Source organism: Schistocerca nitens, chromosome 6 (assembly GCF_023898315.1).
Source record: "Schistocerca nitens isolate TAMUIC-IGC-003100 chromosome 6, iqSchNite1.1, whole genome shotgun sequence".
Taxonomy (NCBI): Eukaryota; Metazoa; Arthropoda; class Insecta; order Orthoptera; family Acrididae; genus Schistocerca; species Schistocerca nitens.
In genome coordinates this window covers 446,424,192-446,443,125 of record NC_064619.1, presented here as the reverse complement: position 1 = coordinate 446,443,125, position 18,934 = coordinate 446,424,192, and the positions used below count along the sequence as shown (strand labels likewise).

The following is an 18,934-nucleotide window of genomic DNA, read 5'->3' as shown; positions in this document are numbered from 1 at the left end:
ATTGTCATATAAAAAAAATTATCCACACTGATTTTATAGCTTACACTACAGCTCTCCAAGAAAAGTGGTGTACTACATGCCAAGGAACCTTTTACAATACGTTAACATCTATAACTGTATTCCACATATCATATTACAGTGTATGGCAGAAGGTACATAGTGTAGTAGTATCATTGTTCTTATGAGCTATGTAAGCTCTTTGCTGCTGATTTAACAATGTTTTGCCAAAGCTGCTTTTCATTACAAAGTTATCCAAATAACCTAAATATTTCATTCTTGTATGGCCTGGTGGTCTTCTTCCTTCTGTGGATACCTCTACCACAATCACGAAGAATCTGTCACCTTCTGATCTTGGATCTTGATAGAAGACCAATCTCCTTAATTCTTTTAGATTTTACATTCATTACAATGTCAGGTATTTAATATAGGGTGTCCAAAAAAATGTGAAATACTTTGAGAGGTGGTAGTACTTAATGAAACGAGAAAAATACGTTCAATACACATGGGTCCGGAAATGAATACTTTCTGAGATAAGGTCAATAAACATGAGTCTGGAAATGATAACCTTCTGTGACAAACACGTTTACAGGAGGTGTTTAACATAGCATCTGCTCATGACAAAGCACCCCTCTGGTGTAAGGAATGATGCACCCTTTGAAGTATATCTGGTTATTGTTGTACCTGCTGGGACGCATTGAAGACATGACCCTGTAGTGTCTGCACACCATTGATTGGAGTGGCGTAGACAAATTCCTTCAAGTGTCCCCATGACCAAAAGTCTAGGGGATTGAGGTCTGGGGAACAAGCGGGCCAAGGTGTGCCTGCTCCCCCCCCCCCCCCCCCCCCCTCCCCCAAACAAGCCAGCGGTCCTAAAATGTCTGCGTCAAATGTTCGCGCACATTGTGATGAAAATGTGCTGGCACACCATCATAAATGAATAACATGTCTATTCATTGCTGCAATGGCACGACCTCCAGAAAGGTAGCCAATACATGAATGAGAAAGTCCTGATAATGCACCCCAGTTAACCTTGGTAGTTGCACGTATGGCCCTAGTAATCTATCACCAACAACGGCTGCCCATAGGTTAATTGAGAATCAGTGTTGATTGGCCCCCTTTCTTGAATTGCTTGGGGATTTATTTCTGCCCATACATGCTGGTTATGGAAGTTCACAACATCATCTCTTGTGAACCCTGCCTCATCGGTAGATAAAATCTTGTATGTGAACACAGGAACTGAGTGCTGCAGAGCGTTAAAATCACCTGATAGACCGCATTTGAAATTTAGGTATGCAGAGTTCTCTCTGTCACTGACCTAAAAGGCACTAGTTTCATATAAATCAGGAAGATCTGCTAATTGATTTAATAAAATCAGTTGTCAGTTGCACAATTGAAATATTTTATTGCACTTTACCGATTCTGACAGATTAATCTGTCATCTTTGAAAGTTCAGTAGACTTGTAACTTGTCCCCAAACCTAATTTGGCACTGCTTATTAATGTCATAAGCCAGTACTGAATTTCTGAAGATGACAGATTAATATGTTGAAATTGGTTAAGTGCAATAAAATATTTCAATTGTGCAGCTGGTGGCTGATTTTTTGATGGCTATGAAAAACAACAAATACCATGTTCCAATATGAAATTGTTCACCCTATGCTTAAACTTTAGCACAGGTTTGTCTCTAAACACTACTTGGTTCTTGCAACCCAGCAGATTAATGACAAGGGTTGGCGTGCAGGCCAGCCTGGATGTGGATTTTAGCATTTCCCACCTCCGACTAGGCAGATATCAGGTTTGCATCCAAGTCCTGCCTCAATTTTAAAACATTTAAAAAAATATTCACACACTTTCACATTATACACAGAGAGTTTACGGTATAAATATTCTGCCCCGGAGGTGGGGGTAATGGGATGGTGACAGGAGGGGCATTCAGCCAGCCCTTAAGCCGTCGAACGTCAACGTTGAGTGTGCTGAGTTCAACGTGCTGCTGAACGCTCAGGAACGATGCGACTTGTGCATACAGTACGTGGGCCCCAACTTGGTATACGTGATCGCAACGCACTCCAGCGGCAGTTGTGGGACGTTTCTAGTTCGTAAATCACACCATTCACGAAACTGGTGTGCGTACAATTTCCACGTTAGCTCTATTATAACACATATTTCCTCCACTGTCCGTATCCTAGTCACATTGTTCTATATGTAATGTACACAAATAAAAACTTCAATATCTATGTACGTGTTTTAAGACAAAAAGGAAAGTACCATATCATATGAATAAGGACACAGGCTTATAAAAGTTCCATTACAAACAGTAAAACACAAATTTACCATAGTTCTCCACATAAGATAAACATTATTTTATCATTTCCACATTTTAGTAAAACCTTAAGGTCATTCTAACTTGATCACTGTTCCTACCCAGTAGCAGAATCTTTACAACATGTGAATTACAAAATTTAAAAGAAAAAGGAACAAAATATCTTTATACAAGTAGCATAAGCTGTCTTGTGGATTAAGCCAATCGAACAAACTCACTCCCTAAAAAAAGGTGAACTTATATTTACACAACATCAAATATTGTAATACATACTTACTTTAAACTAATAATAAAGCATCAGAACCTATTAAAAACGCGAATGTTAGGGAAAAAAAATTTAAACATGAGGAGACGCGAACCCCCATCACAGCATGCGTCTCAGTGTGAATCCATAATACTACCCTCCCCCCCCCCCCCACCCCACCCCCCACCCAAGGCTAATCAGACAACAAATCAGGGACGGCCAATCCTAACATGTTACCACTTGATAAAAGCTTTAATGGTAGCTATGTTACTAATTGAAATTTAATTATAACAAATTGTACCAAGAACAATGTGTGTTTGGTGGATCCTCAGTGTGTCGCTGCCTTCAAATGGCATACTCTCATAATATGCAAGTTACAATAATTCTTTTGCTATGAATATGATGTTTCCCATTATTTTATTGCAACAAATCACACAGTTAACAATGTGTTTTCGAGCGATTCTCAATTTGCTGGTGTTCCGAAACAGCACATATACATATAGGCTTGAACTGAATGCCAATACGGTGCATCACAGTTCTGTGCTGAAGGGAGACGGCATGCATGTGACATAGGTGGCATTGTGCCATCTGACTGGTCAACGCTCAGACGCACACTCAGAATATCTGACATGCCAGATATCGCTCTGCACGTTCGGAAAGACTCCCAAATGTGCTATTCCACGCTATGACGTCAGAAACTCAGCACGCTCAACGTTTGGATGCAAGGTCTGTGTGCCAACGGCTTTAAAATTAAGCATGCCAAATTGAATAGTAACCTTGCTGACCTCATGTGGATGTAGAACAAAGACACCAGAAAAAGACTTTCAGGTTTTGAGTTCAGTCCTACAAAATAAAGTTCTAGCCCCAAAATACAGAAGATTAAAATATTGGAATGAGAATGGTTTATTATCAAAGAAATAGTTTCCCATAAATTGACATCAATAGTCTTTCCATTAATAATTTTCAACTCTTTTCCTACTATCACTCTATCACAACACGATTATTCATAGGAGGAAGAGACAACAAATCTGTTGTAAAAGTCTATTTATTTACGTAATTCTTGTAAGTGAGACAACATAATATTGAAACCCTATTTTCTTTTGTTCTTTTTATGTTATTTAGAATCGCACATGAAAAGATGGACACACTCAATAATGACTGTTGAGATTTGGTCCACATTCATTCTGTTCTTGGGAAACAGATGGCTCCAGTAACCTCCGTAAGATAGTGTATTAGGTATTTAGTAGCAAAGAGCTGTTAAGTGGGTATTAGGAAGACTTTTTATGTGTGATAATATGATGAATAAACTTTACAAGGAAGAGCAGTTTTTTTGTCAGTTTACTGTGGTGAATATAAGTTTAAATTTGGACGTGTGCAGTCCAATTGCTGAGCCCCACAGACAACGTTTGTCATTTCAGTGTGGATCAAAGTTAAAGGTTAAGTGAAAAGAGGCACTTATTATATTATTTCCTTTTCATTAGTTTCACATAGCATTTTGTTCAAACTATGACAATGTATGTGATTTGAACTGAGTAAGCTGGTCTGCCAAAAGATGAGAAATCTGTTAATTCTTTCTTTACTTATAAAGAATATGAAAAGTAATATTCCGATATTCTGATTAAAAAAAAAAATCTCCTATGAGAGAAGTGTATGTGCTTTGAAGGAAAGAATGATTACGGTTTGCTCATAGTTGGAGCCATTTGCATGTGATGCTGCTGTATTTTGATGAAAATAAAATAAAAGGAATTTCAATACAAAACATTTTGAGAGAGAACGATACTAGAAAATTTAAAGAACTGAAATCAGTGCAATCTGAGAGCATGCAGGTAACAGCCATAATTTTTGCTTAACTTTGGATTCAGTATGACCATCTGCTACACAGGTAAGTGATACATCCTGATTATTATTAGGTTTCTTACTGTACGTCTACCAACTATTTACCAAAAATTTATCTGAGACTTACAAACCATAAGCCAAAACATATAATGTTCCTGGTGTGTAAATGCAAGGCTTTAACCACAATATTACTGTTGTACTAGTTTTAAGACATTCTATCATTATTGCACTTTGGAACTCAAACCCATGAAAAAGGTGGGTGGGAAATTCACACATTGCAACAGTCAGGCAGCCTATGTTTACTCTCACTTGTTTTAAGCTCCTGGTTTTCAACAGACTATGGAACATCTGTCTGCAGGGAAGTGCATCCTGCATACAAGAGCTCAAAGACTTTCTCAAGTGCATGCGAAATATAAATGATCTAATGATCAAATACACTGTTAGATAAAAAAGCATATCACATTTAGAGGAATTATCCAAAGACACAGTCATAAGGTAGTTTTTCATACATTTCAGAAAAGTGGTTTTCATGCATCTCAAAACAGTCTCTCCTTATTAAAGCATGTTACTTGACAAACAAAACAATAATGAGAAATTGAAAAACTGACATAATGTAATGAGAACTTATGAGAAACATTTTTATGATGTGTTATCTGAAAACAAACACATATGCCTGACTGGTTGAAAAATGTACTTTAGGTGTCTGGTCCAAACCTTCAATGGCTCCATATAATGAAGACAGTTGAGTCTTCTCATTCCGCAGAGCTGTGCTGAACATACGAGTGACACGAGTTTGCACATTGTTGGTCGATGTATTGAAATTTTTACAGATTTGTGCCATTAGTCGTGATGCAAAGTCTCTGAGAGCCCAATGGTTATCAAGCTCTGGCCGCATACACAGCTGTTTGCTGACAATGCATGTCGCTACTGAAGGAATCAGCTCATGTAACTGCAACAAAATACAGATTGTTTCTGATCATTGACAATAAAGACACAACTTCTATTTATAAAGTTTAAATAGTAAATGCAAATTAAAAAAACAAAAATCAAACTATTGGGGAAAAACTGTACTTACTGGAGTGGCAAATTTTATTAAGTATGACAGAAAGTAGAATAAATATTGAGAATTTGAAAGTAGGCTTTTCTTTTTCAACTCAGGGAGAAGAGAAATGTAGGATATTAGTAAATATATTATATAAAAGTGGAGTACATTTGGCAAGTGGGACACTACAGAAAAGTGCCTGGCAATGAAAAATAAGTTTTTTTTTCTATATAAGTGGTAGCGTCCCCCCCATGAATCATAGACCTTGCCGTTGGTGGGGAGGCTTGCGTGCCTCAGCGATACAGATGGCCGTACCGTAGGTGCAACCACAACGGAGGGGTATCTGTTGAGAGGCCAGACAAACGTGTGGTTCCTGAAGAGGGGCAGCAGCCTTTTCAGTAGTTGCAGGGGCAACAGTCTGGATGATTGACTGATCTGGCCTTGTAACATTAACCAAAACGGCCTTGCTGTGCTGGTACTGCGAACGGCTGAAAGCAAGGGGAAACTACAGCCGTAATTTTTCCCGAGGACATGCAGCTTTACTGTATGATTAAATGATGATGGCGTCCTCTTGGGTAAAATATTCCGGAGGTAAAATAGTCCCCCATTCGGCTCTCCGGGAGGGGACTACTCAAGAGGACGTCGTTATCAGGAGAAAGAAAACTGGCATTCTACGGATCGGAGCGTGGAATGTCAGATCCCTTAATTGGGCAGGTAGGTTAGAAAATTTAAAAAGGGAAATGGATAGGTTAAAGTTAGATATAGTGGGAATTAGTGAAGTTCGGTGGCAGGAGGAACAAGACTTTTGGTCAGGTGATTACAGGGTTATAAATACAAAATCAAATAGGGGTAATGCAGGAGTAGGTTTAATAATGAATAAAAAAATAGGAGTGCGGGTTAGCTACTACAAACAGCATAGTGAACACATTATTGTGGCCAAGATAGACACAAAGCCCATGCCTACTACAGTAGTACAAGTTTATATGCCAACTAGCTCTGCAGAGATGAAGAAATTGATGAAATGTATGACGAGATAAAAGAAATTATTCAGATAGTGAAGGGAGACGAAAATTTAATAGTCATGGGTGACTGGAATTCGCCAGTAGGAAAAGGGAGAGAAGGAAACGTAGTAGGTGAATATGGATTGGGGGGAAGAAATGAAAGAGGAAGCCGCCTTGTAGAATTTTGCACAGAGCATAACTTAATCATAGCTAACACTTGGTTCAAGAATCATAAAAGAAGGTTGTATACCTGGAAGAACCCTGGAGATACTAAAAGGTATCAGATAGATTATATAATGGTAAGACAGAGATTTAGGAACCAGGTTTTAAATTGTAAGACATTTCCAGGGGCAGATATGGATTCTGACCACAATCTCTTGGTTATGAACTGCAGATTGAAACTGAAGAAACTGCAAAAAGGTGGGAATTTAAGGAGATGGGACTTGGATAAACTGAAAGAACGAGAGGTTGTAGAGAGTTTCAGGAAGAGCATAAGGGAACAATTGACAGGAATGGGGGAAAGAAATACAGTAGAAGAAGAATGGGTAGCTCTGAGGGATGAAGTAGTGAAAGCAGCAGACGATCAAGTAGGTAAAAAGACGAGGGCTAATAGAAATCCTTGGGTAACAGAAGAAATACTCAATTTAATTGATGAAAGGAGAAAATATAAAAATGCAGTAAATGAAGCAGGCAAAAAGGAATACAAACGTCTCAAAAATGAGATCGACAGGAAGTGCAAAATGGCTAAGCAGGGATGGCTAGAGGACAAATGTAAGGATGTAGAGGCTTGTCTCACTAGGGGTAAGATAGATACTGCCTACAGGAAAATTAAAGAGACCTTTGGAGAACAGAGAACCACTTGTATGAATATCAAGAGCTCAGATGGCAACCCAGTTCTAAGCAAAGAAGGGAAGGCAGAAAGGTGGAAGGAGTATATAGAGAGTTTATACAAGGGCGATGTACTTGAGGACAATATTATGGAAATGGAAGAGGATGTAGATGAAGATGAAATGGGAGATACGATACTGCGTGAAGAGTTTGACAGAGCACTGAAAGACCTGAGTCGAAACAAGGCCCCGGGAGTAGACAACATTCCATTAGAACTACTGACGGCCTTGGGAGAGCCAGTCCTGACAAAACTCAACCATCTGGTGAGCAAGATGTATGAGACAGGTGAAATACCCTCAGACTTCAAGAAGAATATAATAATTCCAATCCCAACGAAAGCAGGTATTGACAGATGTGAAAATTACCGAACTATCAGTTTAATAAGTCACAGCTGCAAAATACTAACGTGAATTCTTTACAGACGAATGGAAAAACTGGTAGAAGCGGACCTCGGGGAAGATCAGTTTGGATTCCGTAGAAATGTTGGAACATGTGAGGCAATACTAACCTTACGACTTATCTTAGAAGAAAGATTAAGAAAAGGCAAACCTACGTTTCTAGCATTTGTAGACTTAGAGAAAGCTTTTGACAATGTTGACTGGAATACTCTCTTTCGCATTTTAAAGGTGGCAGGGGTAAAATACAAGGAACGAAAGGCTATTTACAATTTGTACAGAAACCAGATGGCAGTTATAAGAGTCGAGGGGCATGAAAGGGAAGCAGTGGTTGGGAAAGGAGTGAAACAGGGTTGTAGCCTCTCCCCGATGTTATTCAATCTGTATATTGAGCAAGCAGTAAAGGAAACAAAAGAAAAATTCGGAGTAGGTATTAAAATTCATGGAGAAGAAGTAAAAACTTTGAGGTTCGCCGATGACATTGTAATTCTGTCAGAGACAGCAAAGGACTTGGAAGAGCAGTTGAACAGAATGGACAGTGTCTTGAAAGGAGGATATAAGATGAACATCAACAAAAGCAAAACGAGGATAATGGAATGTAGTCAAATTAAATCGGGTGATGCTGAGGGAATTAGATTAGGAAATGAGACACTTAAAGTAGTAAAGGAGTTTTGCTATTTGGGGAGTAAAATAACTGATGATGGTCGAAGGAGAGAGGATATAAAATGTAGACTGGCAATGGAAAGGAAATCGTTTCTGAAGAAGAGACATTTGTTAACATCGAGTATAGATTTAAGTGTCAGGAAGTCATTTCTGAAAGTATTTGTATGGAGTGTAGCCATGTATGGAAGTGAAACATGGACGATAACTAGTATGGACAAGAAGAGAATAGAAGCTTTCGAAATGTGGTGCTACAGAAGAATGCTGAAGATAAGGTGGGTAGATCACGTAACTAATGAGGAGGTATTGAATAGGATTGGGGAGAAGAGAAGTTTGTGGCACAACTTGACTAGAAGAAGGGATTGGTTGGTAGGACATGTTTTGTGGCATCAAGGGATCACAAATTTAGCATTGGAGGGCAGCGTGGAGGGTAAAAATCGTAGAGGGAGACCAAGAGATGAATACACTAAGCAGATTCAGAAGGATGTAGGTTGCAGTGGGTACTGGGAGATGAAGAAGCTTGTACAGGATAGAGTAGCATGGAGAGCTGCATCAAACCAGTCTCAGGACTGAAGACCACAGCAGCAGCAGCGGTAGTGTCCTAATATTAAAATGTGCAGAAGTTATGAATGCAATGTGGCAGCAATAGTATTGTGTCAGAAAGAAATACTGTAAGCAAGAAAAAATTAAACAAATATTTCATCCAACTCTCTTATATTTAACCCTAGTAATACAAAGGCACTTTCCATGGCGGCGCATACCTGGGGAGAAGGGGGGGGGGGGTGTACTTTATGTCCACCCTAAAGATTTTTTTTACTAAATTGGAATTTTTTAATTGTTGTTGAATTTTATTAACAACATACTTTTTAAACAGGTACTGATGTGCAAGTAGACTCCAGAACCTGAAAATACCTTTTAGCACACTCTTAGCAATATCAATGCACTTCCAATAACATGTACTGACTTTATGACAATGACTTGTTGTTGACGACTTTTATTCTCAACAAACTTCTTAAAGAGATATTGATGTGTATGTAAGGTCCTCAACCTGGAAGTATTGAATATGATATTCAATGGGGAAAGGGACACCTACTATTGAGACCTACATTTTTTGGTTAAGTTTAACTGAAAAATTTAAAACATAAATGGAATATGGTATAAGAATTCATTAGAAACAATAAATATTCAAAATATAAAGGGACTGATTACATTACAATATTTTCAGAATGGGGTATAAAGTATATTTATTTTATATTTTCATATACACTGCTACACATTGATCTTGCCAAAAGCCGAGAAGTGATTCTTCTTGGTGTTTTAGCTCACTGGGTCACCCTGGGATGTTCTCTGGGCTACTCTGGGATGTTCTCTGGGGCACTCCCCCTAGCCCAGTATTGTGAAGACTGAGATAAGTACCAGTTTAATAGAAAAACAAAAAGTCTTAATATTTTTGGGATTTTCATCATCAGACAGCTAATGTTTATGAGGCTGCAGCGAGATTTTCACTGACTGTCAATGAATGTTTCCCATTGCTTTTAAACAGTTAAACAGTCAAACAGTGATAACAAGATAAGCGATAAGAATCAGTAGTTCCTGCATCTGAAGTGGTCATCGACGACTTGAGTAATTCAAACACCAGGGGTATGAGGTAAAGGTATTTTGAAATCCATCTGGCCATTATTTGTGTTTTGTAACACTATCTCTATTGCAATGCCATCAAGGCAATGATACAGGGCAGTGCATTAAACCTGAACTACTTCAATGGATCATAATTTCCCTCTGAAAGCTTGTAGATGTTCTGACAAAAGGCAGCAGTTTTATAGACTGCAAAGAAGCTGGCGACAACAGGTGTACTAAACAGTGATACAGGTAAACATAGACCGTAACTAAGTGCACAGATTGTTGATAGTGTTCAACGATGCTTGGAGAACTCTCCAAGGAAATCTTGGCGACTGAGCCAGGAGACAGGCATTTCATATGGCACCTGTCTGAGGGCTGCACAGAAATCGGCAATGTGACATTACAGAGTGCACATGGTGCAAGCATTTCAAGAAACAGATCTGAGTAAAGAATGAGTTATATGTTATATCTCTTGTTTGTTGTGCTCAGTCTTGATGGGAGTGTCATTATAAATGGAGCTATTGTGCTTCTGTAGAACTGCTGAAGGCAGATGTATTTTGTGTTACTAGTTCACACTGTGAAATATTGCTGAAAATACCTATTTCAAAATTTAGAAACTTTATTTCAGCCAACAATCTTTGGAAGCCATCTGAATATCACAATGCTTTCATCATTTAATATTTCTTCCTACGAGGATGGGATCCACGACCAGCATCATGCCCTACAGAGCACAATAAGATAATCAGCTAAGTAATAACTTCAATAAATTTTACATGTGATGTGCAGTTTGATGCAGCTTACTTAAAAATAATGATCAACATCTGGTCTGAAGGCAGATCACTGAATATTAAGCACTGGAGAGGTGCACAACATTTATATTATGACTAAGAGCTCATTTTTTACAAAATTGTTTTTCTGTGAGAGCAGCAGCGAGAAACACATCTTTTGAAAAAGGGAAAACAGAGCTTATAGCACAACAAATGAAACTGATACATTTGGTACAGATTATGTGGCTTTTTTCATTTTTCTTTCATTTTTTGTTTCTTTCCCTACTTCATCAATTGGGTAAGTGCTTATGAGAAGAGAGAGAACAATTCTGCAATACGCCGGAAGAATTGAGAAAAACTATATGTAACTCTTTTACCAATTTCTTCCAAATGATGAATAGAGATATTTCACTTTAAGTTACTAATGAGACTGATATTGTATTTGGATGGTTTATGACTCGCCTGGAGACACAGCACTGTACCAGAATAAATTCTGAAGAATGTGTTATAGTGAATGACTTTATCAGGCTTATAGACTCCAGCTTTGAAATCAAGAATGTGGACTGAAAGATTGATGTACTATGCAAAGAAATGAACATTAAACTCTAATGTCTTGTTGACAATGAGTTCATTAAAGAAGAAGTACAAGCTTGGATTGGGGATGGATGGTAAAGGACATTGGTTGTATTCTTCTTAAGGGAATTATCTTGTAATCTTTCTTAAACAATTTAGCGAAATGATTGAAAACCTAAATCTGTATTGCCTGATGTGGACTTAAACTGCCATTCCCCCAAATACAAGTCACATGTCTTATCACTGGGCCACCTGTATGTTGATGATATGTGAAGGGTCATCTAGGAAAGCAAGAAGGTGTCAAGTGACTGTGGTAATATTTATTTGTCACAAGAAAGTCTTGCCATGACCATGGGAGTATGCATTTGTGTGTCTGTGTGAATGTGTGTGTGAATTTGTGTACTTTTGATATAATATAAGAACAAGAGCTCGAAAGATAGTGGTAATGCTGCTTCCTGTTATGAGTTTCTGCTCTCCAGGCATCAGTCCAGGAGGATGAATCATGAGGTCTTGAACCTCAATCTTCCACAGGATCTCTGTGGCAAGGGGTTGGCAGTGGGGCTGGCATAGGGATGGGCCAAGATCTTGTGTGGTTGTATGGGTGCCAGAATACAATTTTAGGAGTGGCTGGGTACGATGTCTCATTTCTGGGCATGATGATAGCTAATCAAAGCACGCTAGTGCCAGATATTTTGCAGTTGCTCCACTCCCAGATGATACTGGATGACAAAGTAATGTTCTTTTGCAGCTGATTATTGGGTGTTGTGTGATGATTAGGGATGTGTGAGGGGCAGGGAGAGCGCGTAATGCCTGTCTGTGAAGGTATTAGTGATTATACCGTCAGAATATTGGGAAAAGGAATTCTTGTCACTACAGATATGCCATCCATGGATGGCAAGGCTATAAGGGAGCAATTTTTGTTGTGGAAGGGGTGACAGCTGTCAAAATAAAGGTACTGTTGGTGGTTAGTGGATTTAATGCAGACAGAGGTGTGGATGGAGCCATTAAAGAGGTATAGGTCAACATGCTGCAAGGTGGAAGGTTGGTTTGAGGAGAATCGAGTACAGTAGTTGGGAGACAAGGTGTTGAGGTTGTGGAGGAATGAGGATAGGCTATCTTGGCCCTGAGTCGAGATAATGAAGATACCATCAATAAACCTGCACCAGACAAGATTTGGGTTTCGGTAGGCTGGGAAGATTTTCTCTAGATGACCCTTAAACTTGTGACAGAAGGACATTAGAAGAGGTAGTGTTTGAAAGCAGGAAGTTCATTGGCATGAGGGATACTGGTGTATAGGCAGGTAGCATTAACAGTGACGAGTAGGAAATAGAGTAATAATGGGGTGCTGGTTGAGAGTTGGTGAAGAAAGTGATTAATATCTTTGATATGAGAGGCTACGCTCAGGCAATTGGCTCATGGCACTGGTCAGCACGAGTAGTGATTCCTTCAATTGAGCATGGTAATTAGCTACAATATTATGTCAGGGATTCATTGTTATACAAACAAACCTGTGGCATAGCTGTGATCACCCGCTTGGCACCTGTCTATGCCAAATTTTTTATTGGTCATCTAAAGGAAATCTTTATAGCCTCTCAAAACCCCAAACCCATTGTCTGGTTCAGGTATATTGATGATATCTTCATGATCGGGACTCAAGGTCATGATATCCTATCATCACTCCTCCATAACCTCAACACATTCTCTCCCATTCACTTCAGCTGGTCCTCATCAGACAACATGCCATTTTCCTGGATGTTTACCTCTGACTTTCTGATGGCTCCATTCACAACTCTGTTGATATTAAAACTGTTAACGATCAACAGTACCTTATTTTGACAGCCATCACCCCTTCCACACCAGAAAATTCCTCCCATATAGACCAGCCATCAGTGGATTGTATATCTGAAGTGACCAGAATTACTTTTCTCGGTATGTTGAAGGCCTCACTAAGGCCTTCACAGACAGGCACTACTCTCACCCCCTAGCCAAACCTAGTTCGCAAATGGATCTTCCATGCAATATCTCCACGAACCCCTAATCCTCCGACCATTTCCTATTATCAGGAACATATGAATGCCCCAATATCTGAACAATATCCTTCATCAGGGTTTGATTATGAATTATCATGCCTCTTTATTAAGGATGTACTACCGAAAATCTTTTGAGCCCTCCTAAAATGGTATTCTGCTGACTGCCCAACCTACACAACATCCTGGTCCATCTCTATGCCACCCCCACTCCCAACCTCTTGTCACAGGAGCCCTATCCTGTGGAAGCACCAGGTGCACCACTTGTCCAATCCACCCATCCAGCACACCCTGCTCCAGTTGATGGCTGGAGTGCTGACATCACAGTTACAGATAGTCTGCATAAACCAGTTACGTTGGCCACTGATGCAACGTATATGTGGATCATGATAACCTCCTCAGCATCAACTAAGGCCTGAAATGGTACATTGAAGTGCCAAAACAGGGAGCTAAGGTTTCATTTTCTTACAATAGTGAACTGCTGTGGCCCCCAAGACCTCCAATTAAAAGGATGGACATGTAAAAACTGCCCCAGTCCTGTCACAGGCTTATACTGCCCCAGCAGAGGCAGAGCTGCAAAAGAGCTGTATCACATACCAGCTGTGCTGCACACACTGCACAGCATTCTATGTGGGTTTAGTATTTGTACGAGGTGTGATAATGCTGCAAACCGTAACTGTAAACATGAATGTAAACTATATGAACCAACGCTTGTTCAACAACAAGCTGAAAGTCCTGAAGACAGAACTAAACTTGACATATGGGTCAACCTACGGGAAAGTAGAGTGTCTGAACACCGTGTGGGGATGAAGCATGGAAATAAATACAATCTCAACCATTGTGAACAACTTATCACTAGCATTTGAAAAACAGATCATGGCGTGAGACAACGAACTGGCCTTTCACCACTGACAGCTAAACACCTGCGTCAGTGGTTCTGTCCATGCCACATGCCATCCAGACAGCCTTCTGTACTATTTTGCTTTGATAACCATGCCAGCTTATCTACATACATCTCAATTTCTGCTGGCGGGGATACTAAATAACCCCCCCCCCCCCAATAAAAAAGGCCATGCAGGACCAAAAATAGCCTTGATGCTTTTTCTGCAAACATTGTCACGTAATCAGTATGGGCGGGATATTCCTCAGCCGGACATCAATCACTGAAAGAGGCAACGCCGATGCAGCTAGCTCTGGCAGATGGGCACAAGATTGTGGATACTGGGGTGACTGTTGGTCCACCAGCATTGGTGGGGATAGACACTCAACCACTGGGGATTGGAAAAGAGGACAGAGGGCAGGTAAAATTCCATGGGCTCCACATCGGCAGTCACGGGAGTAATGCCTGCCACTGCCCCAGCTCTCTGTCGAAGGTAGGACGGCGGAAGACATGTAAGGAGGTATGCATGGTGTTGCAATTCAGGGCCTTCCACTGGGCCAATGCCACGACTGACCCCATCGCCCCACCAGCTCAGAAATCGCAACAGTGTGGCACTACAGGACACGAGTGTGAGGAATTTCCATGAGAGGTCCACTGTTCCCAATCAACATCCATCAGAAACAAATGCTGATCTTTGTGGGCCACCATTACATCCAGGGAATGTAACTCGTGTGTACCAAGTCCAAAAGACCTGTGGCAGCTTTCACATAAATGTTCCACCAGACTGTGCTGGTTAATTGTCATCACTCAGTAGGTAGCAAGAAAACTATGCAGTATTCAGTCACAAGATGAGACAAACATACACTTTCTCATTGGAATTTTAAATGTCCATGCGAAACACCTCACTTGCATGGTGGGTGAAATGGAGTGGTGGTGAGATGCTGGGTACCACTGTGTATGCAAAAATCAACAAACTCTTGAGACACGAATTGGCAACTGTTATCAGAGACGAGTGTCCGAGGACAGCCCTCGACGGCAAAAATGACCGATATTTGAACAATGGCTGTCAAGATGCAGGATAGTCTGTCAACAATAGAAAATTTACAATGCATTGAGCACCAGCAACCACATGCTACCCAAAAAAAACCTGCACAACTAATGTTCACCCTGTCCTGAGAGTGCTCCAGAACTAGCCAGGGAGAAAACTGAGATGGTGGCGCAGCTAGATCCCGTGCAAAGGCCATGCAAGCCTGTACATGGTGCTCAATAATGCAATAGATCACCAGCCAGTAGAAGACACCATGCCAAAGGCTTCAAGCAAGATGTAACCCAGTGCGACTTATGCTGCAACTGGAGTATGCAAGGATGAAACATCGGAGAGACGATCACTCGACAGCTTGGTGTCTCCATGCAAGCATGAGGGGTCCCTACACAACACTGAACCAATCCGTAGCAGAAAAACATATTCCACAGTGAATCTGTTCCTGAAGGACCATGCTTGAGCCAACCCGTCTGGACAGCTGAAACGATTTTCCAGAAAAGTCACTGTGGCAGCCACAACCTCCTGTGCTGTCAGAGGAAAATTCAGCAATGTTTGCTGTAGGGTGTCATCAAAGCAATAACTAGAGCCTCCTGTTGAATGAACTCTGGATTTGGACCAGTCGGCAACTTCAGCAGTGCATCTGCATCAGTTTGCTGGGCAGTGGAGCAGTAATGAGTGCCTAACCATAATTACTGGGGAAGAGGGTCCACCACTGTAAAATGTGAAACTTTTTAATGAAGTAAATTATAGCCAGGACTTCCTTTTCCATGTGGGTAGTTATGTTGCACCACAGAACGCGTCTTTGATGCATAAGTGATGGGTTGCTCATTGCCATCTTCATTTTGAAGGGACAGGACAGCACTAGTACCTTACCGGGATGCATCAGGGGCCAGGGTTAACTATTTACCAATATGAAGGAAGCCAAACAAGGAGCAGAATGCAAACACTGCTTGAGAGACTGAAAAGCATGTTGACAGGATGCAGACCACACAAACTTGGTGCCCTTTTGGCAAAGCTGATGACAGGGTGGCAAATGTGTACAGACCTCCTTCAAGATTTCGGCTTTGAAATTCTTATCCATAGGGTCAACGCCATCTTTGCTAAGTACATGTCCCAAAAGATGCATCTTCATGGGTGGGCAGGGGGTGGGGCAGGAGGTGGGGGGGGGGGGGGGAGGAGGAGGGAGAGGGAAGGACACTGCACTTTGTCAGCTTGCAACAAAGTGGTGGTGGTGTGGTGGTGGTTAGTGTTTAACGTCCCGTCGACAACGAGGTCATTAGAGACGGAGCGCAAGCTCGGGTTAGGGAAGGATTGGGAAGGAAATCGGCCGTGCCCTTTCAAAGGAACCATCCCGGCATTTGCCTGAAACGATTTAGGGAAATCACGGAAAACCTAAATCAGGATGGCCGGAGACGGGATTGAACCGTCGTCCTCCCGAATGCGAGTCCAGTGTGCTAACCACTGCGCCACCTCGCTCGGTGCCTTGCAACAAAGGTCTTTTCCAGAAGGCAGTGGAAAACTGCCTGCAGATTTCGTAAACACTCCTATTATGTAGAGCCCGTCACCCAGACATCATCAAGGTAGTTTAAGCAACAGGTATACATCATTGAGGTAGTTTTCGCAATAGGTAATGTCCTGAATCAACTGCTCCAAATATCATTGGTAAATTCCCAGATGAGCTTGCAAAAGGCAAGCAATTAAACTGATGAAGCCCAAAATACCAAGAAATTCGAAGAAGTTGCATCAAATAGCAACTGCAAGTACACATTGCCCAAGCAATGCATGAAAAACACTGGCCCCCTGGAAACTTCACCAAAAACGTCTCTCGGCACAGAATTGGATACGAATCTGTGATACATTACACGTTATATGTCTAAATTCACCACAATGGCACACAGCACTGTTTGGTTTCTAAACATTCCACGTGGGAAAAAAATATCTAAAAACAAAGATGATGTGACTTACCAAACGAAAGTGCTGGCAGGTCGATGGACACACAAACAAACACAAACATTCACACAAAATTCAAGCTTTCGCAACCAACAGTTGCTTCATCAGGAAAGAGGGAAGGAGAGGGGAAGATGAAAGGATGTGGGTTTTAAGGGAGAGGGTAAGGAGTCATTCCAATCCCGGGAGTGGAAAGACTTACCTTAGGGGGGAAAAAAGGACAGGTATACACTCGCCCACACACACATATCCATCTGCACATACACAGACACAAGCAGACATTTGTAAAGGCAAAGAGTTTGGGCAGAGATGTCAGTCGAGGCGGAAGTACAGAGGCAAAGATGTTGTTGAAAGACAGGTGAGGTATGAGCGGCGGCAAATTGAAATTAGCAGAGATTGAGGCCTGGCGGTAACGAGAAGAGAGGATATATTGAAGGCAAGTTCCCATCTCTGGAGTTCTGACCGGTTGGTGTTAGTGGGAAGTATCCAGATAACCCGGACAGTGTAACACTGTGCCAAGATGTGCTGGCCGTGCACCAAGGCATGTTTAGCCACAGGGTGATCCTCATTACCAACAAACACTGTCTGCCTGTGTCCATTCATGCGAATGGACAGTTTGTTGCTGGTCATTCCCACATAGAAAGCTTCACAGTGTAGGCAGGTCAGTTGGTAAATCACGTGGGTGCTTTCACACGTGGCTCTGCCTTTGATCGTGTTCACCTTCCGGGTTACAGGACTGGAGTAGGCGGTGGTGGGAGGGTGCATGGGACAGGTTTTACAGCGGGGGCGGTTACAAGGGTAGGAGCCAGAGGGTAGGGAAGGTGGTTTGGGCATTTCATAGGGACGAACTAAGAGGTTACGAAGGTTAGGTGGACAGTGGAAAGACACTCTTGGTGGAGTGGGGAGGATTTCATGAAGGATGGATCTCATTTCAGGGCAGGATTTGAGGAAGTCGTATCCCTGCTGGAGAGCCACATTCAGAGTCTGATCCAGTCCCGGAAAGTATCCTGGCACAAGTATCTTTCCGCCGTCCACTAACCTTCGTAACCTCTTAGTTCATCCCTATGAAATCCCCAAACCACCTTCCCTACCCTCTGGCTTCTACCCTTGTAACCGCCCCCGGTGTAAAACCTGTCCCATGCACCCTCCCACCACCACCTACTCCAGTCCTGTAACCCGGAAGGTGTACACGATCAAAGGCAGAGCCACGTGTGAAAGCACCCACGTGATTTACCAACTGACCTGCCTACACTGTGAAGCTTTCTATGTGGGAATGACCAGCAACAAACTGTCCATTCGCATGAATGGACACAGGCAGACAGTGTTTGTTGGTAATGAGGATCACCCTGTGGCTAAACATGCCTTGGTGCACGGCCAGCACATCTTGGCACAGTGTTACACCGTCCGGGTTATCTGGATACTTCCCACTAACACCAACCTGTCAGAACTCCGGAGATGGGAACTTGCCCTTCAGTATATCCTCTCTTCTCGTTATCCGCCAGGCCTCAATCTCCGCTAATTTCAAATTGCCGCCGCTCATACCTCACCTGTCTTTTAACAACATCTTTGCCTCTGTACTTCCACCTCGACTGACATCTCTGCCCAAACTCTTTGCCTTTACAAATGTCTGCTTGTGTCTGTGTATGTGCGGATGGATATGTGTGTGTGTGTGTGCGCGAGTGTATACCTGTCC

The 18,934-nt window shown here is 41.6% G+C and overlaps 1 protein-coding gene across 1 annotated transcript in view; it reads right to left on the bottom strand.

Annotated features, from left to right (window-relative positions):
- LOC126263741 (transcription initiation factor TFIID subunit 6) overlaps positions 1-18,934 on the bottom strand; it is a 140,557-nt gene that overhangs the window by 40,869 nt on the left and 80,754 nt on the right. The window contains exon 7 of the mRNA XM_049960924.1: positions 5,114-5,348. Coding sequence (XP_049816881.1) covers positions 5,114-5,348 — 235 coding nt within the window. The remainder of the gene's footprint in view (positions 1-5,113; positions 5,349-18,934) is intronic.